The following is a 24,968-nucleotide window of genomic DNA, read 5'->3' as shown; positions in this document are numbered from 1 at the left end:
AGATTGCAAAAAATATATTCATGAATCTCCTCACTACGAGACTAAGCCAATTTGCCAACTCTAAAATCAATGTATATATATTTTTTTTTGCAAGCTAGCTTCATACTTTTTTCTAACATGCCGAAAATGCAGCCTTGTTTATTGAATTTGACACTTCGCGGCCACCAGAGTTTGACATGTGACTATAGTTTGCATTGAATTGTGGGTCATATTAACCCGTTGAGGGGGTAAAATAATGTGTTTGGAATGCAGCCCTAGTGTATTCATATGTTTTACGAAAATGGGTTGGAAATAGGTGTCTCCATAACGACCATCTACATGTATTTATTTATTTGTATTTATTGCAGAAAAAACAGTATACAAACGACAATCTAAATAGCGTATATACAACTTGGTAAAAAGTTCTCATGACGTGCGCTGCTCCCTCTTCTCTCGCTCACATGACTCAGCCAATAGCTGTAGTGCTCTCTCAACACACACCCATCCGTCCCTCCCCAACACTCACTCCCTCAGCAACAACCTACCTCTGCCAGACAGTAAGCAACAGGTCACAGTGAATATATATAAATATATATTTGTTAAGAGAAATGCCATGGCGGCCGCAGTGCAATTTACTAATAGCCCAAAAAACGTAACCAATACATTTTCACGAGCGACATCGTTTTCAAAGTAGCCCAATTCGCGAGAAAACAGCAAATGTGCAACACCGCTTGAGAGGAACCAATGGGATAATCGAGGTGGGCACATGCGGGAATGCCCAAACACAGGAACGCCCCAAATTGCGGGCTGCAGTTGCACACTATTGGCCTTTTATTTTCTATATGCCATAGACTATGGCGACTCCTATTGTTGGAGTCGAAAGTAGTCGACTCCTGTGGTTAAAGTTGAAAGAGGCGACTCTTGCTCGACTCGAAAGCACGCTGAAACGGATGCGGACAGCCACCTCATTACAGTCCTACTAGGAAGACTACATATGCGTTCTAGAGGACTGACATGAGCATGCCCATTTAGTCATCAATTTAACCTATAAAAGGCCTATTTTGTTTGAATATAGAAGGTAATGTGTAGGAACTAGAATATTGCAGTAATATTTACGCTGTGTGCAGCCTTTACGGATCACATGGGATGATGCTGGTACTGTGTTGATACACCTATTCTTTGCCATGTTATATCCCTATTCGGACGGGTATTACTAGATAATTAATATTTTATATCATTGACATGATGGAAGCCTGGAGTTTATTATAGGCGTGAATATATTTCATGTTTGGCTTCCAAATGTATAGACGTCCCCGTAATATTTAAATTGATAAAGTGTGATCAGAATCGTTATTTTAGTGTTCCATGGTAGACGTACTTCCTAATAACAATTCCCTCCATCCTGCTGATTTGAGCTGCTGAACCATATTTGCACTTGAGATGCGTTTAAGTGAATTTACCATTTCCAAAAAGTTTAGCGGGGATGTCCTGCTTTGACAGAGCTCTCCAACCCTGTTCGCGGAGCGCTACCATCCTTTAGGTTCACTCCAACCTTAATCTAGGGCTTCTGATTCAATAATTAGCTGGTTGATCAAATTAATCTGGTTGGAGCGAAAACCTAGTTGTATTACTGAATGCATTCAACTGAAATGTGTCTTCCGCATTTAACCCACCCCCTCTGAATCAGAGAGGTGCGGGTCTGCCATAATCGAGATCCACGTCTACGGCGCTCGGGGAACAGTGGGTTAACTGTTATGAACGACATAACCTTGTCAGCTCGGGGATTCGATCCACAACCTTTCGGTTACTGGCCCAACGCTCTAGGCTACCTGCCGCCCACAGGACATCAACAGCCTACCAGGGTTTCGTTAAATAATCTATAAACACAATACGTTTTACTGCACATTTAGGCCTAATTAAACATGAATTTGGCGATGTTTAATTTCAATTCACTGGCACTATGACGAATAGTTTAATCATACTCACTCGTTTAATATATACTTTAAAACACTTTAGGTGAATTTACAAGGCACTGCGATACAGATTACGAGATACAGATTACCAAAATATAGTTTATGCGCCTATTCCGACAGTCTGTCTGCCTGACCCCATCCTCTCTCTCCCTCGCCTGCTCTTCCATTTTAATATACACCATTGCGATAGCCAACGCTATATATTTTGATTACCGATGCACGGTTCTGACTTTCTGCCTGGTGGTCGACATGTCTATGCCTGGCTGTGCCTCTGCCGTCTCTCCCTCTCTTTCTTCGCTGTGTATTGCACCCCCATAGCTGTGAAAGATGCGAGAGTTTGTTCTCGAAGTAGGCGACGTCAAATAGTTTCCTCCGTTGCAAAAATACTGAACCTTAGGAGTCTATTCATTTGGAATCGAAGCTTGACAACTAGAAATGGGAGTCGACTGGCAAGGAATCGATTATTTTGGAATCGACTCCCCACCACTACTCCACTGACGCAACCAAATGCTTGAGAAACAGGACTAGGTGCGACAGGTAGCTAGCTAGTCAAGAGAAACTTAATGTAAACAACTTAACATGGTGACGGAGAGGTGAACGACACAGCAACATGGTCTTCGAAAGCGTGGTGGTAGATGTCCTAAACAGGTTTCTGGGGGACTACGTTGTGAACCTTGACACCTCACAACTCAAGCTAGGGATTTGGGGAGGTAACGTTACTTTGACGATTAAGTGTTATGGTTTGCAAGACAACGGGCACACTATTTTCACGGCACTTAAATACGAAGTGATTTTGGATTGCCCTGGTCCATTTCCTAACCTGCTACGAAAAAGTCACTTCGGTAACGTTACTAGTATCGAAGTGCCGTGAAAAGAGTGTTTCCCAGAGTAATACATGGCTGGTTTGCTGAGGGAAAGTACTGCTACTATGCTGGCTTGTTAAGGTTTTGTTGGCAACTGGCTAGCTATTATGGGGTTTTATTTGCTAACTATGTAGCTACGTTTGCTAGGCTACATCAGTCAACTAGCCCAGGTAGCCATCTTCACAGGTTTGCTCGCAAGCCCTACCCCCAAAAAGCCAACATTTTTTTGTTTGGCTGGAGTCCAAGTGTGGTCACGCCCGTTTCTTATTATTTGTCTTCTTCTATGGTATAATGGCGTTCGCAACAATTAGAAGTGCATTCCGCCACTTACTGTGCGGGTGGATAATAAGGATCCTAAAAAGGAAAACGTTCGAGTAAAAATAAATAGACAACTATAAACTTTTTTTTATTTTTATCTACCTGCTTTTCTGTAAAAGCCTCATTCTAATCAGGTCCCAATACAGGCTAAGAAGCCTCCTGTAAGGGCTGGACATTTCATAGGACCATAGTCCTTGTACTGCTTCTGTCTTGGAGCCTCAAAAACTTCTCGGCTGCAGATATGATATCCAGCTTCTTGGACTTCTTAGACACTTGTGCTGTACAATTAATCACTGTGGCTATAAATGACACAAAATCCACTTTCACAGTGAGTGTATCCAGATCACTTGATTGACTTCAAACACAAGCAACTGGTTTCAATGCATCCACCACCATATCTTCAACACTGTTGCCTCTTTCCCCTTCAACTCTCTTCACAGGCCTCCACATAGGAGAATCGTTACGCAGCCCTGATCTTTGACACCTCGACCTCATTCACCCTAACAGGGCACTCAAGGCAGTTTGGAGTGTGATCCCCACCACAGTTGCAACATTTTCCATTCACAGATTATTCAATATCATACTTCTCCCATCTGCAAACATTTGACACATGGCCAATTTTGCATATTTTTTATATTGATTTTTATCAGCTCTTCAACCAAAACCTAATATTATCTGAGTGAACAAGTAACACAACAATTACATACTTATTTAATTTATTTCATAAACAAAGTTATGCAACACCCAATGATGCTCTGTAAAAAATGTATTGCCCACTTACACTCAATAACCGGTGCCACCTTTTGCTGCAATGACTCCAACCAAACACTTCCTGTAGTTGTTGGTCAGTCTCTATTGTCGCTGTGGAGGAATTTTGGCCCACTCTTCCATGCAGGACTGCTTTAACTCAGTGACATTTGTGGGTTTTCATGCATGAACTGCGCATTTCAAGTCCTGCCACAACATATCAACTGGGATTAGATCTGGACTTTGACTAGGCCATTCCAAAATTGTCAAATTTGTTGCTTTTAATCCATTTTTATGTAGACTTGATTGTGTGTTTTGGATCATTGTCTTGCTGCATGACCCAGCTGTGCTTCAGCTGTGCTTCAACGGATGGCCTGACATTCTCATGTAGAATTCTCTGATACAGAGCAGAATTCATGGTTCCTTCTTTTAAGGCAAGTGGTCCAGGTCCTGAGGCAGCAAAGCATCCCCAAACCATCACACTACCACCATAATGGTATGAGGTTCTTACTGTGGAAGGCAGCTTTTGGTTTTCGCCAGGCATGTCATCCAAAAAGTTATACTTTTGAATCATCTGTCCATAGAACATTCTTCCAAGAGTCTTGATAATCATCCAGGTGCTTCCAGATGTTTTTGGCAAACTTGAGTCAACTTTTTGTACATCACATCATGGGTCCCATTATGCCTGGCGAAAACCAAACAAAGCATTCCACAGTAAGAGCCTCATACCAACGGTCAAGCATATCAGAGAATTCTACAGGAGAATGTCAGATCATCCATCTGTGAGCTGAAGTTGAAGAGCAGCTGGGTCATGCAGCAAGACAATGATCCAAAACACACAATCAAGTCTACATGAAAATGTCTAAAAAGCAAAACATTTGACATTTTGGAATGGCCTAGTCAATTTTGGAATGGCCTAATCCCAATTGAGATGATGTGGCAGGACTTGAAATGAGCAGTTCATGCTTGAAAACCCACAAATGTTGCATTTCTGCATGAAGAGTGGGCCAAAATTCCTCCACTGCGATGTGAGAGACTGATCAACAACTACAGGAAGCATTTGGTTGCAGTCATTGCACCTAAAAGTTGCACAAGCAGAAAGATATGATACTTGGAGTTGTAAGTCCAAAGCCTGACACCTTGCCAACAGACAGAGCACATGATAACACAAGGTGCCGCTTGCCAATATTTGTATTGTGAAGTTATTTGTCAGCTTAGGCTCAGCCCTATATGTTTCCAACCTCATGGTACTATGTATCTATTAGCGCTGTATATTCATGTAACAGTGCTTCTTGAGTCTTTTTAAACCAATATGCTTTTTTCCCCCTAGGTGATGCTGTGCTCAGAAATCTTGAAATAAAGGAAAATGCCTTGGTAGGTTTTACATGAATGGCTAGGCCTACTGCTAAACATATCAGTTGTTAATTATGTAGGTACATTGACATTATATTGTGCTGAATATTTTTGTTCTTGTTTCAGAGTCAACTTGACATTCCTTTTAAAGTAAGAGCCGGACATATAGGTAAGATTTGTACGATGACTCTCAACCCAACACCTACCGTAACCCTATGACATTTACAATAGTGCCTCCCTCCTACTCCCTCTTTCTCACTCTTCAACCTCTTTCTATTTGTTCTCTCCCTCTGCTGTGTGTGTGTGTTTGTGTGTGTGGTTCTGTCAGGACGTTTGGAGCTGAAGATTCCATGGAAGAATCTGTACACCCAGTCAGTGGAAGCTACACTGGATGGAGTTTACCTGCTCATCGTGCCCACAGCCAGTGAGAACCTGACCGTATCACCGATATGCATTAACCCTAGCTGTAGTGTGTGTGTGTGCATGTGTCTTTGCTTTTGTTAATGGGTAGCCTATGTCTTTGCATGTTTCAGGTATAAAGTATGATGCAGAGAAGGAGGAGAAACAGCTTCAGGAGGCTCGTCAGAGGGAGCTGCAGAGGATCGAAGAGACCAAACAGAAAGCAGCGGAACAAGGTCAGAGTTCATGTGTCTGTCTGTTTTTGGCAGTTAGTTACAATATTATACATTTTGAGTCTTTGTAAGTTATGTATAGCTTCAAAATGTTTAAAACCGTCATGTGCATCTCAGACTGTCAGTCAGTGTTTACATTTCCCCAGATGCACCCCTTGGCGGGGCTGCCTTTGGGTTAAAACACAGACTCAGGACTGTGACTTTAATGCATGTGTTCTTATATCATGTTCATTGGTGTCACAGAAAACCCCGCACTTGAGAAACAAGACACCTTTGTGGAGAAACTGGTGACACAGGTGATCAAGAACCTTCAGGTGAAGATCTCCAACATCCACATCCGCTATGAGGATGACGTGAGTATTCTGCCTAGTGTACTACAATAGTACTACACTAGTTCTACAGTACTAGAACTATGTATATTACTACTGTGTTGCATTACTGTAAGTTTCTTTCTCCTCTCATCTCTTTCTCTCTTCTCTTTCTCAGGTCACCAATCCCAAATGCCCATTATCATTTGGAATGTCTCTACAGAACCTCAGCCTTCAGGTAATGTATGTGTCGCCTTCTCATGAAATCTGTCCTTCATTGTGGATGATGTACAATCTAAATTGCAGCGGTTCGATTTAGTTAACGTCTGGATGTGAGATATGTGATGTTGCCGTGGTTAAAGGGATAGTTCACCCAAATGACAAAATGTGATATTGGTTTCCTTACCCTGTAAGCAGTCTATGGACAAGGTATGACAGCAATCCATGCTTTGGTTTTGTTATGGTTGTGGTCAGAGTTATGGTCTATTTGTGGTCTGATGCCGAAACAGTATCACGTAACTTCTCAACCCCAAAACTGTGTTACCCCACAGACCGCAGATGAGAACTGGAAACCTTGTCTTCTGAATGAGAAAGCCAAGTTGTTTTTCAAGGTAGAGTATTCTTTACAGCAATGGTTATTCTGTAGATGAGTTTTACATACATTATGACACTATTATACTGTCAACAGCATTCTAAGCTGTTTTCTGTTGTGCTTTTTCCTCCTCAGCTTGTCCAGTTGGACAATCTCTTTGGCTACTGGAACGTGAACTCAATACTGTACTCCAATCACATGCCAGACGAGGCCCTGGTGAGTGACCGTGTCATCATTCAGCACCGTTGCTGAGCGGTGAGTCTCTTAAGTGAGAGTGATGTCTATCTATGATGTCTAATTAAGTGTCTCTTCCTGTCTGTCGTTTCCACAGCGATGCCTCCAGAACAGCATGGATATCTACAGTTCCACCCCCATGAAACACGATTTCAGTGAGTGTTGCCTAGTCGATACAGGGGTGTGACATCATTCATCGTCTGGATCAGTCTTGGTATTCATGTTGCCATCCACCTGATACAGGGAATCAAATCAGTCATTTGAGTGTATTGTAATTGAATACTTTTTCTCATTATTTAAACCCACTGTTGAATTGTTGTTTAATTCGGTATCATATCCTTATTAACCTAATTTTCCTGTTCAATGCTGGCAGTTTTTCGTCCGATAACGGCCAATGCGAAGCTGAGCATGAACCCCCGGTCAGACGTAAACTTCTCTTCACCCAAGGTAGACTTGGTAGTCAACCTGAGAGAGGTGGCCGTGGAGCTGAACAGGCCACAGGTGAGACGGGAGAGAGGCCATGAAAGAGAGGGCGAGAAAGGGCTACAATTTTCTTCGAGCAAAAGAGCACATTTGCCCCCCAAAATACTGTAAAAGTCATTAGAATCTGCATTGTGACTTCAACTATGTGCATAATAAGGAGGGTGGCTATTATTTAACCACAGTGAAGAACACTGATACATGCAATTTCCACAATTTTGCTATCCTGTCTATTTGAAATGTTACAGTATTTTTACCAATATAAAATCGGGTTTATTATTTCCCTCTCTGTCTTCTTCGTCAACCCCTGAACTCTGACCCTTTCCTTCTCTGCAGTATATCAGCATTCTGGAGCTCCTGGGCTCGGTGGATATGATGTCACGCAACCTGCCGTACAGGAAATACCGGCCGCAATTCCACGTGCACACCAACGCCTACATATGGTCAACACTCACTCTTTTGTTTCTTATACAAAAAAATACTTAAACCCTTTTCTCTTGATGTATTGATGACAATTGTGGTTATTGTTAATGTTTAGGCAGTGAATGATAATTGTGTCATGTTGCGTGCCACCCAGTATAAGATTATTAGACACATTTTTCCAATCAATTGAGTTACAGTGATGTACACAGACTAGGCCCATTGTGACTGTCACTCTGCTTGTGTTTTCATCTAGGTGGCAGTATGTGATTATGGGCATCATGGAGGTGGACGTGAAGCCACGGTTGCACATGTGGTCGTGGCAGCGCATCCACCGCCACCGGCAGACAGTCAAGTGTTACAGAGCGCTCTACAAGTCCAAGATCACCAACAAGAAGCCCACTGAGAAGCTGCTCAGGGAAGTGGAGGTGTGTGGAGATCAGGGTCATGTTCATTAGGCACCAAATGGAGGAAAACTGACAAATAGGAAGGGACTACCTGGACTTGTCCAAAAAGAAGCACACATTAAAATGTTCTATTGCAAAAGGTTTTGAAACATTTTCCGTTGCGTTCCCTAAAGAGCGGAACCCAGACCTGCATTCAAATAGTATTTGTTTTGTTTCCAAAACTTGAGCAGTGCTTGATTGAGCTTGCCTGGCTGTAATTTGACCAATGGAATACTCCCCAAAGTTCAAGCCTTGCCCATCTGGCACTTCGGGCTGACTCAATCAGGCACTCAAAGTATTTAAAAGAAAACAAAATGCTCTTTGAACCCAGGTGTGGTGGCGATTGAGAAAGGCCAACTCCTCCCTCGCTTTCAGAGTTGCAACCCCAGTCCTTTTCTCTACTCTGCTGCATTGATTGATGGACGTTAAGTAATTGATGAAGTAATAATTGATCGATTCCCATAACGGTCCGGGAACTGTTTTAATGGATCCATCTTTCCCTCCATGTGCCCAGGAGACTGAGCGGACTCTGGATATTTTTAACATCACGCTGGCCAGGCAGCAAGCTGAGATGGAGGTACGGATTGAGCTATCTGTTGAATTATTCCTAGCTAACTACCTCTCTTCTCTGCATCTACTGTAATGTGTTTAGCCTGTCTGTCCGTCAACTAACTCATTTGTTCAAAATGGCAGTAAAGCATGACTGAAATAACCCTACTTAGTCACACTGCCATAGCGTAACCACCAGTGCAACACATGGTCACAGTCTAACTAACAGTGGTTCCAGCTAGTGGTTGTGGCTGAGGTGTTATGTGTAGACTGTGACCAGCAATGGTTGGTTGTTCCAGGCGAGCAAGGCGGGTCTGCGTATCTTTCGTCCGGGGGTGAAGGTGGAGGAGGAATCTCAGGGCTGGGTGGGCTGGATGTGGTCCGGCTGGTCAGGAGATGACGGCGCCAAGTCCAAGGAGGTCAAGACCGGAGGTGAGACTGCCAACATACCCAATCACCATGCTCCATTTTGTACATACATTCTTATTAATTGAGACATTTCACGTTTGATACAGGGTCTCACATTGACTAATAAATAAACACAGAATGTCTGTTAGTGCCAGCATCCTGCCACAGCTGCAATCTTTTTGGCTTGCAAGCTTGAAGTAGGCAGTGGCTAGCTAAATGGCATTGTAGGCCTACCAAGTACAAACCTAGCTACAAAAATTGACAATGGCGAAACAAGGCACTTGAAAAGACCCCAAACTGATATTGAGGTGGAGAATTCCTGTCAATCCACTGTGCATGTTGTTCCTCGGCCTAGTCCTTTAGCCTTGGTTTCTCAAATGATTGCCTCGCCTGGTTCACCAACTACTTCTCTGATAGAGTTCAGTGTGTCAAATCGGAGGGCCTGTTGTCCGGGCCTCTGGCAGTCTCTATGGGGGTGCCAAAGGGTTCAATTCCTGGAACGGCTCTCTTCTCTGTATACATCAATGATGTCGCTCTTGCTGCTGGTGAGTCTCTGATCCACCTCTACGCAGACGACACCATTCTGTATACTTCTGGCCCTTCTTTGGACACCGTGTTAACAACCCTCCAGGCGAGCTGCAATGCCATACAACTCTCCTTCCGTGGCCTCCAATTGCTCTTAAATACAAATAAAACTAAATGCACGCTCTTCAACCGATCGCTGCCTGCACCTGCCCGCCTTTCCAACATCACTACTCTGGACGGTTCTGACATAGAATATGTGGACAACTACAAATACCTAGGTGTCTGGTTAGACTGTAAACTCTCCTTCCAGACTCACATCAAACATCTCTAATCGAAAGTTAAATCTAGAATTGGCTTCCTATTTCGCAACAAAGCATCCTTCACTCATGCTGCCAAACATACCCTCGTAAAACTGACTATCCTACCGATCTTTGACCTCGGCGATGTCATTTACAAAATAGCCTCCAATACCCTACTCAATAAATTGGATGCAGTCTATCACAGTGCCATTCGTTTTGTCACCAAAGCCACCACTGCTTCCTCTACACTCTCGTTGGCTGGCCAAACCCACTGGCTCCAGGTCATCTACAAGACCCTGCTAGGTAAAGTCCCCCCTTATCTCAGCTCGCTGGTCACCATAGCAGCACCCACCTGTAGCACGTGCTCCAGCAGGTATATCTCTCTGGTCACCCCCAAAACCAATTCTTCCTTTGGCCGCCTCTCCTTCCAGTTCTCTGCTGCCAATGACTGGAACGAACTACAAAAATATCTGAAACTGGAAACACTTATCTCCCTCACTAGCTTTAAGCTCCAGCTGTCAGAGCAGCTCACAGATTACTGCACCTGCACATAGCCCATCTATAATATAACCCAAACAACTAACTCTCCCCCTACTGTATTTATTTATTCATTTAGCTCCTTTGCACCCCATTATTTCTATTTCTACTTTGCACATTCTTCCACTGCAAATCTACCATTCCAGTGTTTTACTTGCTATATTCTATTTACTTTGCCACCATGGTCTTTTTCTTTTTTTTTTGCCTTTACCTTCCTTCTCACCTCATTTGCTCACATTGTATATAGAATTATTTTTCTACTGTATTATTGCTGTATGTTTGTTTTACTCCATGTGTAACTCTGTGTTGTTGTATGTGTCGAACTGCTTTAATTTATCTTGGCCAGGTCGCAATTGTAAATGAGAACGTGTTCTCAACTTGCCTACCTGGTTAAATAAAGGTGAAATAAAAACCGTCCATTGTCCAGGAGGCTGTCGCTCCTTTCCGCAGAATCTTCTTGACACAGGTGAAGCACGGTTGGAGTTTAGAAGACAGCATCGGCACATGCGTTCTGAACCAACCAAACATTTATTTTATTGGGAGAAATTGGCAGCAAATCAAAGTTGTTACTTTGCAAAGTGATGCATGGGCACCGTGAGAGGAGAGTGTCCTTGGATTTAGACAGACATATCAGCAATAAATGAGATCAGACGAGTAGGCTATCAGGGCACCAATGCTTAGTCTTCTACAGGTCGCCTTGCCTCTTTTCTCATAAGGCCAACGTGTCAATCATTCAGCTGGTTTACTGTGTGTCATTCAGCTGGTTTCAAAATGACATCATCAGGGCACATTGGGTGATTTTAACCAATTATGAGCAGGCATTGCCTATTAATTGTCTACTAAGTGGTTGATGATGTCATTGTAAACACTTATCTTTTTTACTTCAAAACATAGAAATGTGTCATTTTCATTACATTTACATTTACATTTACATTTAAGTCATTTAGCAGACGCTCTTATCCAGAGCGACTTACAAATTGGTGCATTCACCTTATGACATCCAGTGGAGCAGCCACTTTACAATAGTGCATCTAAATCTTTTAAGGGGGGGGTGAGAAGGATTACTTTATCCTATCCTAGGTATTCCTTAAAGAGGTGGGGTTTCAGGTGTCTCCGGAAGGTGGTGATTGACTCCGCTGTCCTGGTGTCGTGAGGGAGTTTGTTCCACCATTGGGGGGCCAGAGCAGCGAACAGTTTTGACTGGGCTGAGCGGGAACTGTACTTCCTCAGTGGTAGGGAGGCGAGCAGGCCAGAGGTGGATGAACGCAGTGACCTTGTTTGGGTGTAGGGCCTGATCAGAGCCTGGAGGTACTGAGGTGCCGTTCCCCTCACAGCTCCGTAGGCAAGCACCATGGTCTTGTAGCGGATGCGAGCTTCAACTGGAAGCCAGTGGAGAGAGCGGAGGAGCGGGGTGACGTGAGAGAACTTGGGAAGGTTGAACACCAGACGGGCTGCGGCGTTCTGGATGAGTTGTAGGGGTTTAATGGCACAGGCAGGGAGCCCAGCCAACAGCGAGTTGCAGTAATCCAGACGGGAGATGACAAGTGCCTGGATTAGGACCTGCACCGCTTCCTGTGTGAGGCAGGGTCGTACTCTGCGGATGTTGTAGAGCATGAACCTACAGGAACGGGCCACCGCCTTGATGTTAGTTGAGAACGACAGGGTGTTGTCCAGGATCACGCCAAGGTTCTTAGCGCTCTGGGAGGAGGACACAGTGGAGTTGTCAACCGTGATGGCGAGATCATGGAACGGGCAGTCCTTCCCGGGAGGAAGAGCAGCTCCGTCTTGCCGAGGTTCAGCTTGAGGTGGTGATCCGTCATCCACACTGATATGTCTGCCAGACATGCAGAGATGCGATTCGCCACCTGGTCATCAGAAGGGGGAAGGAGAAGATTAATTGTGTGTCGTCTGCATAGCAATGATAGGAGAGACCATGTGAGGTTATGACAGAGCCAAGTGACTTGGTGTATAGCGAGAATAGGAGAGGGCCTAGAACAGAGCCCTGGGGGACACCAGTGGTGAGAGCACGTGGTGAGGAGACGGATTCTCGCCACGCCACCTGGTAGGAGCGACCTGTCAGGTAGGACGCAATCCAAGCGTGGGCCGCGCCGGAGATGCCCAACTCGGAGAGGGTGGAGAGGAGGATCTGGTGGTTCACAGTATCGAAGGCAGCCGATAGGTCTAGAAGGATGAGAGCAGAGGAGAGAGAGTTAGCTTTAGCAGTGCGGAGCGCCTCCGTGATACAGAGAAGAGCAGTCTCAGTTGAATGACTAGTCTTGAAACCTGACTGATTTGGATCAAGAAGGTCATTCTGAGAGAGATAGCGGGAGAGCTGGCCAAGGACAGCACGTTCAAGGGTTTTGGAAAAAAAAGAGAAAAAAAAAAAGAAAGAAAGAAGGGATACTGGTCTGTAGTTGTTGACATCGGAGGGATCGAGTGTAGGTTTTTTCAGAAGGGGTGCAACTCTCGCTCTCTTGAAGACGGAAGGGACGTAGCCAGCGGTCAGGGATGAGTTGATGAGCGAGGTGAGGTAAGGGAGAAGGTCTCCGGAAATGGTCTGGAGAAGAGAGGAGGGGATAGGGTCAAGCGGGCAGGTTGTTGGGCGGCCGGCCGTCACAAGACGCGAGATTTCATCTGGAGAGAGAGGGGAGAAAGAGGTCAGAGCACAGGGTAGGGCAGTGTGAGCAGAACCAGCGGTGTCGTTTGACTTAGCAAACGAGGATCGGATGTCGACGACCTTCTTTTCAAAATGGTTGACGAAGTCATCTGCAGAGAGGGAGGAGGGGGGGAGGGGGATTCAGGAGGGAGGAGAAGGTGGCAAAGAGCTTCCTAGGGTTAGAGGCAGATGCTTGGAATTTAGAGTGGTAGAAAGTGGCTTTAGCAGCAGCGACAGAAGAGGAAAATGTAGAGAGGAGGGAGTGAAAGGATGCCAGGTCCGCAGGGAGGACCGAGTTTTCCTCCATTTCCGCTCGGCTGCCCGGAGCCCTGTTCTGTGAGCTCGCAATGAGTCGTCGAGCCACGGAGCGGGAGGGGAGGACCGAGCCGGCTTGGAGGATAGGGGACATAGAGAGTCAGGGGAGGAAAGGGAGGAGAGGAGGGTTGAGGAGGCAGAATCAGGAGATAGGTTGGAGAAGGTTTGAGCAGAGGGAAGAGATGATAGGATGGAAGAGGAGAGAGTAGCGGGGGGAGAGAGAGCGAAGGTTGGGACGGCGCGATACCATCCGAGTAGGGGCAGTGTGGGAAGTGTTGGATGAGAGCGAGAGGGAAAAGGATACAAGGTAGTGGTCGGAGACTTGGAGGAGAGTTGCAATGAGGTTAGTGGAAGAACAGCATCTAGTAAAGATGAGGTCGAGCGTATTGCCTGCCTTGTGAGTAGGGGGAAGGTGAGAGGGAGAGGTCAAAAGAGGAGAGGAGTGGAAAGAAGGAGGCAGAGAGGAATGAGTCAAAGGTAGACGTGGGGAGGTTAAAGTCGCCCAGAACTGTGAGAGGTGAGCCGTCCTCAGGAAAGGAGCTTATCAAGGCATCAAGCTCATTGATGAACTCTCCGAGGAACCTGGAGGGCGATAAATGATAAGGATGTTAAGCTTGAAAGGGCTGGTAACTGTGACAGCATGGAATTCAAAGGAGGCGATAGACAGATGGGTAAGGGGAGAAAGAGAGAATGACCACTTGGGAGAGATGAGGATCCCGGTGCCACCACCCCGCTGACCAGAAGCTCTCGGGGTGTGCGAGAACACGTGGGCGGACGAAGAGAGAGCAGTAGGAGTAGCAGTGTTATCTGTGGTGATCCATGTTTCCGTCAGTGCCAAGAAGTCGAGGGACTGGAGGGAGGCATAGGCTGAGATGAACTCTGCCTTGTTGGCCGCAGATCGGCAGTTCCAGAGGCTACCGGAGACCTGGAACTCCACGTGGGTCGTGCGCGCTGGGACCACCAGATTAGGGTGGCCGCGGCCACGCGGTGTGGAGCGTTTGTATGGTCTGTGCAGAGAGGAGAGAACAGGGATAGACAGACACATAGTTGACAGGCTACAGAAGAGGCTACGCTAATGCAAAGGAGATTGGAATGACAAGTGGACTACACGTCTCGAATGTTCAGAAAGTTGAGCTTACGTAGCAAGAATCTTATTGACTAAAATGATTAAAAATGATACAGTACTGCTGAAGTAGGCTAGCTGGCAGTGGCTGCGTTGTTGACTTTGTAGGCTAGCTGGCAGTGCCTGCGTTGTTGATTCGGGGGCTAGCTGGCTAACTAGCAGTGTTGATTACGTTACGTTGCGTTAAAAGAACGACAATAGCTGGCTAGGTAACCTAGAAAATCGCTCTAGACTACACAATTATCTTTGATACAGAGACGGCTATGTAGCTAGCTATGTAGCTAGCTACGATCAAACAAATCAAACCGTTGTACTGTAATGAAATGAAATGAAAATGTGATACTACCTGTGGGGCGAGGCGGAATGCGACCGGGTTGTTGAGTTCTAATCGGTAGACGTTGGCTAGCTGTTGGCTAGCTAGCAGTGTCTCCTACGTTAAGGACGACAAATAGCTGGCTGCATTGTTGATTCAGGGGCTAGCTAGCTAGCAGTGTTGATTACGTTACGTTGCGTTAAAAGAACGACAATAGCTGGCTAGGTAACCTAGAAAATCGCTCTAGACTACACAATTATCTACACAATTATCTTTGATACAGAGACGGCTATGTAGCTAGCTATGTAGACGGTGGGCGTTAGCTAGCTGGCTAGCTGCTGGGCAGATACGTTAGGACGACGAAATACGATAATTACGCAATTATCTTTGATACAAAGACGGCTATGTAGCTAGCTAAGAAGAAATTGCTAAGATTAGACAAATCAAACCGTTGTACTATAATGAAATGTAATGAAATGTAATGAAAAGTTATACTACCTGCAGACCGAAGTGCAGACCGAAGTGCGGATGCGACTGCTCGCTCCAACCCGGAAGTCAAGGTGCAATTTTCACATGTTGATGTCGGGGTGGTGCTAAAGATGATGAAGATGATGACATTTCCCTTTAACCCTGTCCTGTCCCACCCTATGAATTATCAAATGTTTGACATTTCCCTTTAACCCTGTCCTGTCCCACCCTATGAATTATCAAGTATTGAATCATGTTGATAACAAGGTGCTCATGATGATGATGATGATAATAATGGTTTTGGACCAGTTATGTCTTTGACTTGGATTTAATTGCGCACTTGGAATTGCATTTAGCATTTTCTTCCCTCTTGTAAAGTTGATTTGAAATTATCTTGATGATAAGGCGCTCCTGATGAGGATGATGTTTTAATGTTTGTTTTTGTGAAGCTAGACACATTTTATGGACAATATGAAAATAAAAATCTTTATTCTCCTCAGCTTTTGGTGAGCTTATGACTCCTGCCGAGAAGGCCAAACTCTACACTGCCATTGGCTACAGTGAGGTAGCTGTCAATCACAACCTGCCAAAGAACGTGAGTGGCTACTGTATATTTCCTACACATCGTAGTGCAGTACAGCAATCCCTGGATATAGAAAGATAACCCAGGACACTATTCACAATCTCTCTTGTCCCTCTCTCATTTTGTTTTTGCAGTTTGAGGACATTAAGATATATTTTCACATGAAGAAGATGTCTTTCTCAATGAAAGACAACAAGGATCAGAATGAAATCCTCAAGGTCACAGTTGAAGACCTGAAATCCATGCTGACCCAGAGGCCCGGAGCACAAGCCATTAAGTATGCACAGTACACACTCTGGGGTATGTTCGGTGAGGGGAAACGTTCAGAACGTTGCACACAGAAATGAAGAGCTGACATGATGTCAAAATTTACATGACAGAATATCATATCTGTTCTACAAAATCTATTTATAATCGGTAACTCTGTACACTTGTGAACAGACCCTGCGTTTAAATACTTTCCCCCTCCTTCCCTGTTGTAGTGCTTTATCAATGGGATATTGTTGCCAGGTTTTTGTTGTCGCGCCATAGTCCAAGAGCAAACTTGAGAACAGCTGACGACACTATTTTGCAATGCTCTGTTTGTCGGTATCTCTCTCTTTCTCCCCCTTTGCTTTTCCCTCATCTATCTCCCCTTTTTCTCTCTCCCCCTTTCTCGCTCTCCAGACTTCTCTCTCTTCCACTGCTCCCTCCACTCTCTGCCCTTGGTTCTGATGCTGCTGGTGTTGTTGTTGTTGTTGCCCTCAGGCTGTCAGCCCAGCTTAGTCTGTTTGAGGTGAAAGGACTGGCAAATAATCGGCCGGCGCCCACCCTGCTGTCGTCGAGGAAGGCTGCCACGGTAACAGGGACCCCCCTGCTTGACATCCTGTTTGAGACCAACCCTCTGGATGAGAGTGCTGACCAGCGGCTCCACGTCGAGTCCCAGCCTCTGGAGATCATCTATGACGCTGTTAGTGTGTGTGTGTGTGTGTGTGTGTGTGTGTGTGTGTACCTGTTTACATGACTATATCAGTTGTTCCTCGGTTCAATCTGGGTGTGGAGTTGTTCGAACAAAATGAGTGTGTTTGCATGTGTAACAACATGGGTACCTGTGTCTCCCTCCGGCAGGTGACGGTGAACAGCATGTCTGCGTTCTTCTTGCTGCCTGATGACCTCCAGCTAGACGAGCTGACCAACGCCACTCTCATGAAGCTGGAACAATTCCGAGACCGCACCTCCACAGGTCAGAGCCCCGCCTCTAGCTCTGACTGACAGGCCACACTCACTTTCCTGGGCTGAAACACAGCACTGATGTTAGCTAGATTACTTGTTGGTTATTACTGCATTGTCGGAACTAGAAGCACAAGCATTTCGCTACACTCGCACTAACATCTGCTAACCATGTGTATGTGACAAATAAAATTGGATTTGATTTGTTTACATATGCTGCAGGCCCAAATATGGAGATCTATTCATTTATTTTCTATGGACATGGAGGTTGGTGAGGTAAACTTATGATTAATCAGCCAGGATATCTGCCTCATTGACCTCAATCTCCAATCCATACTTCTTATTTCCTATTGACAGACACCCCTCCCTCCCCTTTCATATCCTATATTTGGAAAGAACGTGTTGAAGTATGCCGTCCATTATATATTGTTGTCTGCAGGGCTGATGTACGTGATTGAGACCCAGAAGGTTCTGGATCTGAACGTCAACCTCATGGCCTCCTACGTGATCGTGCCCCAAACCGGCTTCTACGACTCCACTCAGAACCTCATGCTATTGGACCTGGGTCACTTCAAGGTAGGTCACTTCAATTGACACAGCACACACGTTTGTGTAGAGACAGCGGTTCGATCTGACTTGAGTGAGTGAGAGACGATGTACGGAAAATTTGCGAACTGTGATTGATCCTGTCATGTTGCTAAATTTCACTTGCCCAATAAGGCAACCACTGAGCAGACTCAACTTGCCTGACTGTTTAGTTTACTAGCCCCGGGCAGCCGAACCCTGCATAATAAACAGGACCTCATCCAGGTGTGCTATGACAGGGTTTTTATCAAACTGGGGTCCATACATTTTAGCTTTGTTTTGAAAAACTATTTTGGGTATTTTTGTACGTGAAAAATGATTAGTTTATGAATATCGCTAGCTGCAACAGAATACCGTCATGGAAACCATTTGAATGTCTCTATGTCCAGTATGAAGGAAGTTAGAGGGAGTTTCACGAGCCAATGCTAACTAGCGTTAGCACAATAACTGGAAGTCTACAGGAACATTTGGCATACTAGCTGTTCATCCGACTCTGAGGTAGCAGATGAAAAGGGCTTTATTGCCTGGGAAGAAAAGTTTGAAAATCCCTGTTTTATGCCATTGTGATATCAGGTGTCTAGTCTGAGCAGAAAGGGGCTACCCCAGCTCTCTGTAGGGAGAAGGACTATACAGGACATCATGTCCCAAGCCTACGACAGCTTCAACATCAAGCTCAGCAGCCTACAGTTTCTCTACAGCAAACCAGGTACACACACACGCATACAATTATCTGCCCAAAATGTGTCATGTGACACAACTATGCAGGGAAGTCGTTTTCTGTAGCTTGTTGCGTTCTTGCGTTGAATACTTAGGTAGAATATAGTTAAATTAGGCTTAACAGTGGTTGTTGTGTTGTGTATTAGACGGGGACTGGAGGAAAGCCCGTAAGCTGAAGCAATCGGCCCTCCACATCCTGGAGCCTGTTGATGTCAAGGTGGTGTTCAGCAGAGCCATGGTGGTCACAGACTCACGCATGCCCAAGTAAGAGGGAGGGGAGAGGGGTGGGTTCTGGGGTAGAGAGAGGGGAGGGGTTGGTGGGTGGGTGGAGGAGGGGGGGTTGGTGGGGGTGGGTTCTGGGTTCTGGGGAGAGAGGGGTGGGGGGTTCTGGGGTGGGTTGGTTCTGGGGTGGAGAGAGGGGTTTGGTTCTGGGGTGGAGAGAGAGAGGGGGTGGGAGGGTGGGTGGGTTCTGGGATGGGTTCTGAGAGGGGTGGGTTGGTTCTGGGAGGAGAGAGAGGGGTGGGTTGGTTCTGGGGTGGAGAGAGGGGTGGGTGGTTCTGGGGTGGAGAGAGGGTGGGTTGGTTCTGGGGTGGAGAGAGGGTGGGGGGGTGGAGAGAGAGGGGTGGGTTGGTTCTGGGGTGGAGGGGGGTGGGTGGTTCTGTGGAGAGAGAGGGGTGGGTTGGTTCTGTGGTGGATGGGTTTTGGGGTGGAGAGAGGGGTGGGTTGGTTCTGGGGTGGAGAGAGAGGGGTGGGTTGGTTCTGGGGTGGAAAGAGAGGGGTGGGTTGGTTCTGTGGTGGAGGGGGGTGGGTTGGTTCTGGGGTGGAAAGAGGGGTGTGGGTTGGTTCTGGGGTGGAAAGAGGGGGTGGGTGGGTTCTGGGGTGGAGAGAGGGGGTGGGTTGGTTCTGGGGTGGAGAGAGAGGGGTGGGTGGGTTTTGGGGTGGAGAGAGAGGGGTGGGTTGGTTCTGGGGTGGAGAGAGAGGGGTGGGTTGGTTCTGGGGTGGAAAGAGAGGGGTGGGTGGGTTCTGGGGTAGAGAGAGAGGGTGGGTTGGTTCTGGGGTGGAGAGAGAGGGGTGGGTTGGTTCTGGGGTGGAGAGAGAGGGGTGGGTGGGTTCTGGGGTGGAGAGAGAGGGGTGGGTTGGTTCTGGGGTAGAGAGAGAGGGGTGGGTGCGATGCCTTTTTTGGACTACCACTATGTATAATCGTGTTTGTCAAAAAGCTGGTCAGATGAATGATATGAATAAAGTGTGTGTGTGCGTGTGTGTCAGGTTTAAGATCTTCGGGGAGATGCCTCTCTTGTCTCTGAGGATCTCTGATGATAAGGTGCGGGCCGTGCTGGAGCTGATTAACAGCATCCCGCTGCCGGAGAGCAGGCCGGCCCCGCGCAGCACCAACACACACTCTACACCTAAGGTACTAACTACTGTGAGTCTCTCTGCCTGTCTGTGGGTTGACTTTCTCTGTCTGTCTGTGGGTTGACTGTCGGTCTGTGGGTTGACTCTGTCGGTCTGTGGTTGACTCACTCTCTCTACCTGTCTGTGGGTTGACTCTCTCTCTCTCTCTGCCTGTCTGTGGGCTGACTCTCTTTCTCTCTGCCTGTCTGTGGGTTGACTTTCCCTCTCTCTCTGCCTGTCTGTGGGTTGACTCTCTCTCTCTCTCTCTCTCTCTCTGGGTCTCTCTCTCTCTCTCTCTCTCTCTCTCTCTCTCTCTCTGCCTGCCTGTCTGTGGGTTGACTCTCTCGTTGACTCTCTCTCTCTCTGCCTGTCTGTGGGTTGACTTTCCCTCTCTCTCTGCCTGTCTGTGGGTTGACTCTCTCTCTCTCTCTCTCTCTCTGCCTGTCTCTGGGTTAACTCTCTCTCTCTGCCTGTCTGTGGGTTGACCATCACTCTCTCTCTGCCTGTCTGTGGGCTGACTCTCTCTCTCTCTGCCTGTCTGTAGTTTGACTCTCTCTCGTTGACTCCCTCTCTCTCTCTGCCTGTCTGTGGGTTGACTCTCTCTCTCTCTCTCTCTGCCTGTCTGTGGGTTGACTCTCTCTCGTTGACTCCCTCTCTCTCTCTGCCTGTCTGTGGGTTGACTTTCCCTCTCTCTCTGCCTGTCTGTGGGTTGACTCTCTCTTTCTCTCTGCCTGTCTGTGGGTTGACTCTCTCTCTGTTGGTCTGTGGGTTGACTCACTCTCTCTGCCTGTCTGTGGGTTGACTCTCTCTTTCTCTCTGCCTGTCTGTGGGCTGACTCTCTCTTTCTCTCTGCCTGTCTGTGGGTTGACTCTCTCTCTCTGCCTGTCTGTGTGTTGACTTTCCCTCTCTCTCTGCCTGTCTGTGGGTTGACTCTCTCTCTCCTGTCTGTGGGGTTGACTCTCTCTCTCTCTCTCTCTCTCTCTCTCTCTTCTCTCTGCCTGTCTGTGGGTTGACTCTCTCCCTCTCTGCCTGTCTGTGGGTTGACTCTCCCTCTCTGCCTGTCTGTGGGTTGACTGTAATGTTGGTTGTTGTTTTGTGAGTAAATAGATTTCTATTGGGTTGTGTGTGTGTTCGTGTCTAATTTCTGCTTGTTTTTCTTCCGCAGGCTCCAAAGCAGTCGTACACCCCTCAGCTAACCCCCAGGCAACCAACCATGGCTGAACTGCGCAACTCCCTCATATGGGAATCAGGTGAGAGACATGCACGCACACATAGAGCCCATACAGCCCATTACAAATGGATCTTTGTACTTTACGCATACACACAAATGTGATCATGACAGACGTTAGTGTGGCATTATCATTTAAGTGTGTGTGTGTGTGCAGGCTCAGAGGAGGACCTGTTCTACGATGCTCCCAGCTCTCCTATAGGCGACAGTCCGTTCTTCCCCGACAACATGCCCAGCCCCCTGCAACGCTCCGACTCGGTCAAGAGGAGAGGTCTGGTCAAGAAAGACCCCAAGAAGAACATGACAGAGTTCCTCATGACGTTTGAGATCAACAAGGTATGCTTAACATAATATACATCTGTGTGTGAGAGAGTCCTTAAACACTTCATTTAGATGTTTTCACTCTAATTGCTAATAAAGCTGTGTGTGTATATGTGTGTACTTGAACTCCCTCATTCTGCTGTCTAGCTGTCTGTTCAGCTGTGTCGTCTGTCTAGAGACCAGGAGGTCACAGTGTTACACCTGGACGTCGAGCGTCTCGGCACCGAGCTAAAGATTCGCACCTTCGACATGACATCTAACACCTTTCTACGCGAGATCTGCCTAGAGTGCTCAGAGTATATGGGTAGGTGAGGGGGTGGGTGGGAATCGTTGTCTCTTAAAGGTAGGCCTGTCAACTAACTGATCCAGAAATTCACTATCGAAAATGTATCTTAAACATTTCAATATTCAAATAATAGTTTTAATATAATTAGCATAGATTTACATAAATATGTAAATGTACAAATCTGGGTCTTATGCGCCTTCGCTACAGCCTTCTCCACACCAGCTCTGACATTAGGGGAGACGCCAGAAAAGGTAGCCACACTTGAATGTGCCTGTTTATGCCATTGAAACCAGCATTTCTCTCCTGTCCTATTTGTTATTCAAATGAACTTTATTCTGTTGTCCACCACATTCAAAGGTAGTAATCTAGTCATGTTTGATAGCAACCTATTGGAGTTGTTGCATCTTTACATCACCCCTCTTTCCACGCTTTTAACATATGTCACATGAAATCGCTTGCATCTGGTGTGTTTTTTGAATGGTGTTTTTCCCTCGATTGCATTTTTGGAACATTAGCAAGACAGCTCTGTGCACCTTGCTGCGTTTGAAATGCGAAGAAATGATTGTCTAGATCATTATGAAATAACGTGATATGCTGCTTCCTCGTTGGCGGTTGTGTGGCATGTCTGCAGACTTCTCTGTGTGGTTTTGGTGTGATATCATTTTCTGGTTTGATATACTTGTCCAGATTCAGAGGAGAAGAAAGTGCACCTGATCACCACTCTAGACAACACAGAGGAGGACCTCCTCACATTGGAGTACACTAAGGTGTACACACACACACACACACACACACAGAGATACACAGTCAACACTGTTTCATGCATTCTTCATCCAATGTAGATTAACAGTAGAGCAGGTCTAAAATCTTCAATGTCTCTTTCAGGCTGATAAGAACGGGCCAGAATTCAAGTCTCAGTACAAGAACACTGAACAATCAGTAAAGGTAAGATCTTACAATACAACTGTGTTAACCCACATTTGGAACTTCAACATGATGTTGATTTGAGCTCAGTACTCTGCTCAGTTGTGTTCATTGTGACGGTGGTGTGTGCGTGAAATCTGTCTCAGGTGAACTTCTCATCTCTGGATGTACACCTGCACACGGAGGCTTTGCTCAATGCCATGAACTTCCTGAACAGCCTCCTCCCCCCGACCAAGGAGGCGGTGCCTAGCAAGGAGGAGCTTCCCACAATCGCAGAGGAGGACGAGGGAGAGGGGGAGGAGGGAGAGAAGGAGGAATCGGCCGTGGCAAAAAGAACATGTAATTATCAGTTTCATGGAATCCATTCCGGTTACTGGAACTAAGACTTTTCCACTGTTGAAATGTATTAGAATTTATTTCATGAATCAAAGTTAGTCGAAAGTGGAAGAGAATTTGGTTAGGTAATATACCTCCTGTATATTTGTTGCATGTAGAGATATTGAGTAGACCCATGTCCTCCATGTATTCTCCTTCTAATACGTAGCTAGCTAAACCAAATGTAAATTCTCTGCCATTGTATGGACCACTTGACGTTTGATGTATTGTGATGCAAACAAAATCATCTTCTCATCAAAGTGTCTTTTACGTTTGGACAAAGGAACTACTCTTTCATCAATGTCTCTCTACCCCACTCTCCTCAGCTTCTAAGAAGTCAAGGTTTGAGGACGTGGTGAATTTGCACATCAGAGCTGATCTCAACTGTCTGAAGGTTTTCATCCGAGGCCATAGCCACATGATAGCAGAGATCTGCATTGAGGGTAACACAAGTCACCGTCCGCAACACAAGTCACCGTCCGCAACACAAGTCACCGTCCGCAACACAAGTCACCGTCCGCAACACAAGTCACCGTCCGCAACACAAGTCACCGTCCGCAACACAAGTCACCGTCCGCAACACAAGTCACCGTCCGCAACACAAGTCACCGTCCGCAACACAAGTCGCCGTCCGCAACACAAGTCACCGTCCCCAACACAAGTCACCGTCCGCAACACAAGTCACCGTCCGCAACACAAGTCACCGTCCGCAACACAAGTCACCGTCCGCAACACAAGTCACCGTCCGCAACACAAGTCACCGTCCGCAACACAAGTCACCGTCCCCAACACAAGTCACCGTCCGCAACACAAGTCACCGTCCGCAACACAAGTCACCGTCCGCAACACAAAGTCACCGTCCGCAACACAAGTCACCGTCCTCAACACACGTCCGCAACACAAGTCACCGTCCGCAACACAAGTCACCGTCCGCAACACACGTCCGCAACACAAGTCACCCTCTGCAACACAAGTCACCCTCTGCAACACAAGTCACCCTCTGGAACACAAGTCACCGTCCGCAACACAAATCACCGTCCGCAACACACGTCCGCAACACAAGTCACCCTCCGCAACACAAGTCACCGTCCGCAACACAAGTCATCGTCCGCAACACACGTCCGCGACACACGTCGCCGTCCCCGACGCAAGTCTCCTTCCGCGATACACATCCACAACAGCTGCGTGCATGAATTATGATATTGCATACAATTATGTGTTTGTGTGATTAGTTGTGTGGACAGGACACGCACGCACACACATTATAATGATGCTAGTGCTACCTTGTGGTAAACATGAAGAAATACTCAGGCCACTGATGATCTTTTCCTATTGGCTCTGGAACTGATATGGGGACTATGGATCTGTCGCCGTCCGCTAGTACGTATGTTAGTTAATCACGTGATATCTCAGACACCGCTGGCCCGATTTTGACAAAACTTTGGTGAATGATGTGCCATACCACAGAGATATGGCATTTACAAATGACACTGATTGGCCAAAGGGGGCGCTATAGTAATCAACTGAAGTTCCAAACTTTGAACAAGCTTGCATCATTCGTTATTTGTGGGGGACGACAGGTTTACTGTTGCCTTGTTTTAGACTTGTTCTAGACCTAGACCTGCTCCTCAGTGTTCTGCCTCTTTGTTCTATGTTCCAGGCCTGGTGTCGGAGGTGCTGATGAGGAGAAAGGCGGTGGAGGTTCTGGCCAACCTGAAGAACATAGTCATCCTGGACTGTGATAAGGAGGCACTGTACAAGCAGGTAGCTTTTGCTCAATGTTTTCCTTTGCGTTCCCTAATGAACACGA

General features: G+C 46.5%; 1 protein-coding gene across 4 annotated transcripts in view; it reads left to right on the top strand.

The window, feature by feature from the left end:
* Window positions 1-2,418: 2,418 nt before the first annotated feature.
* Window positions 2,419-24,968, top strand: part of LOC115111355 (intermembrane lipid transfer protein VPS13A-like) — a 73,685-nt gene continuing 51,135 nt past the window's right edge. For 2 of the 4 annotated variants that reach the window (XM_029637318.2, XM_029637316.2), the window contains exons 1-31: window positions 2,419-2,662; window positions 5,211-5,254; window positions 5,360-5,402; window positions 5,562-5,657; window positions 5,767-5,868; window positions 6,109-6,218; window positions 6,352-6,411; window positions 6,725-6,784; window positions 6,901-6,981; window positions 7,097-7,154; window positions 7,373-7,500; window positions 7,816-7,922; window positions 8,156-8,327; window positions 8,860-8,922; window positions 9,194-9,326; window positions 16,039-16,133; window positions 16,256-16,398; window positions 16,869-17,070; window positions 17,229-17,343; window positions 17,770-17,906; window positions 18,489-18,621; window positions 18,779-18,896; window positions 19,899-20,043; window positions 21,190-21,274; window positions 21,410-21,588; window positions 21,721-21,877; window positions 22,547-22,626; window positions 22,745-22,804; window positions 22,930-23,122; window positions 23,485-23,601; window positions 24,819-24,922. In XM_029637318.2, coding sequence (XP_029493178.2) covers window positions 2,563-2,662; window positions 5,211-5,254; window positions 5,360-5,402; window positions 5,562-5,657; window positions 5,767-5,868; window positions 6,109-6,218; window positions 6,352-6,411; window positions 6,725-6,784; window positions 6,901-6,981; window positions 7,097-7,154; window positions 7,373-7,500; window positions 7,816-7,922; window positions 8,156-8,327; window positions 8,860-8,922; window positions 9,194-9,326; window positions 16,039-16,133; window positions 16,256-16,398; window positions 16,869-17,070; window positions 17,229-17,343; window positions 17,770-17,906; window positions 18,489-18,621; window positions 18,779-18,896; window positions 19,899-20,043; window positions 21,190-21,274; window positions 21,410-21,588; window positions 21,721-21,877; window positions 22,547-22,626; window positions 22,745-22,804; window positions 22,930-23,122; window positions 23,485-23,601; window positions 24,819-24,922 — 3,420 coding nt within the window. In that variant the 5' untranslated portion in view covers window positions 2,419-2,562. The remainder of the gene's footprint in view (window positions 2,663-5,210; window positions 5,255-5,359; window positions 5,403-5,561; window positions 5,658-5,766; window positions 5,869-6,108; window positions 6,219-6,351; window positions 6,412-6,724; window positions 6,785-6,900; window positions 6,982-7,096; window positions 7,155-7,372; window positions 7,501-7,815; window positions 7,923-8,155; window positions 8,328-8,859; window positions 8,923-9,193; window positions 9,327-16,038; window positions 16,134-16,255; window positions 16,399-16,868; window positions 17,071-17,228; window positions 17,344-17,769; window positions 17,907-18,488; window positions 18,622-18,778; window positions 18,897-19,898; window positions 20,044-21,189; window positions 21,275-21,409; window positions 21,589-21,720; window positions 21,878-22,546; window positions 22,627-22,744; window positions 22,805-22,929; window positions 23,123-23,484; window positions 23,602-24,818; window positions 24,923-24,968) is intronic. The other 2 variants (XM_029637319.2, XM_029637317.2) reach the window with 1 other exon arrangement.

This window comes from Oncorhynchus nerka, linkage group LG27 (assembly GCF_034236695.1).
Source record: "Oncorhynchus nerka isolate Pitt River linkage group LG27, Oner_Uvic_2.0, whole genome shotgun sequence".
In the NCBI taxonomy this organism is placed as follows: domain Eukaryota; kingdom Metazoa; phylum Chordata; class Actinopteri; order Salmoniformes; family Salmonidae; genus Oncorhynchus; species Oncorhynchus nerka.
The sequence above is the reverse complement of the archived record's forward strand: the minus strand, read 5'-3'. Positions and strand labels throughout refer to the sequence as shown.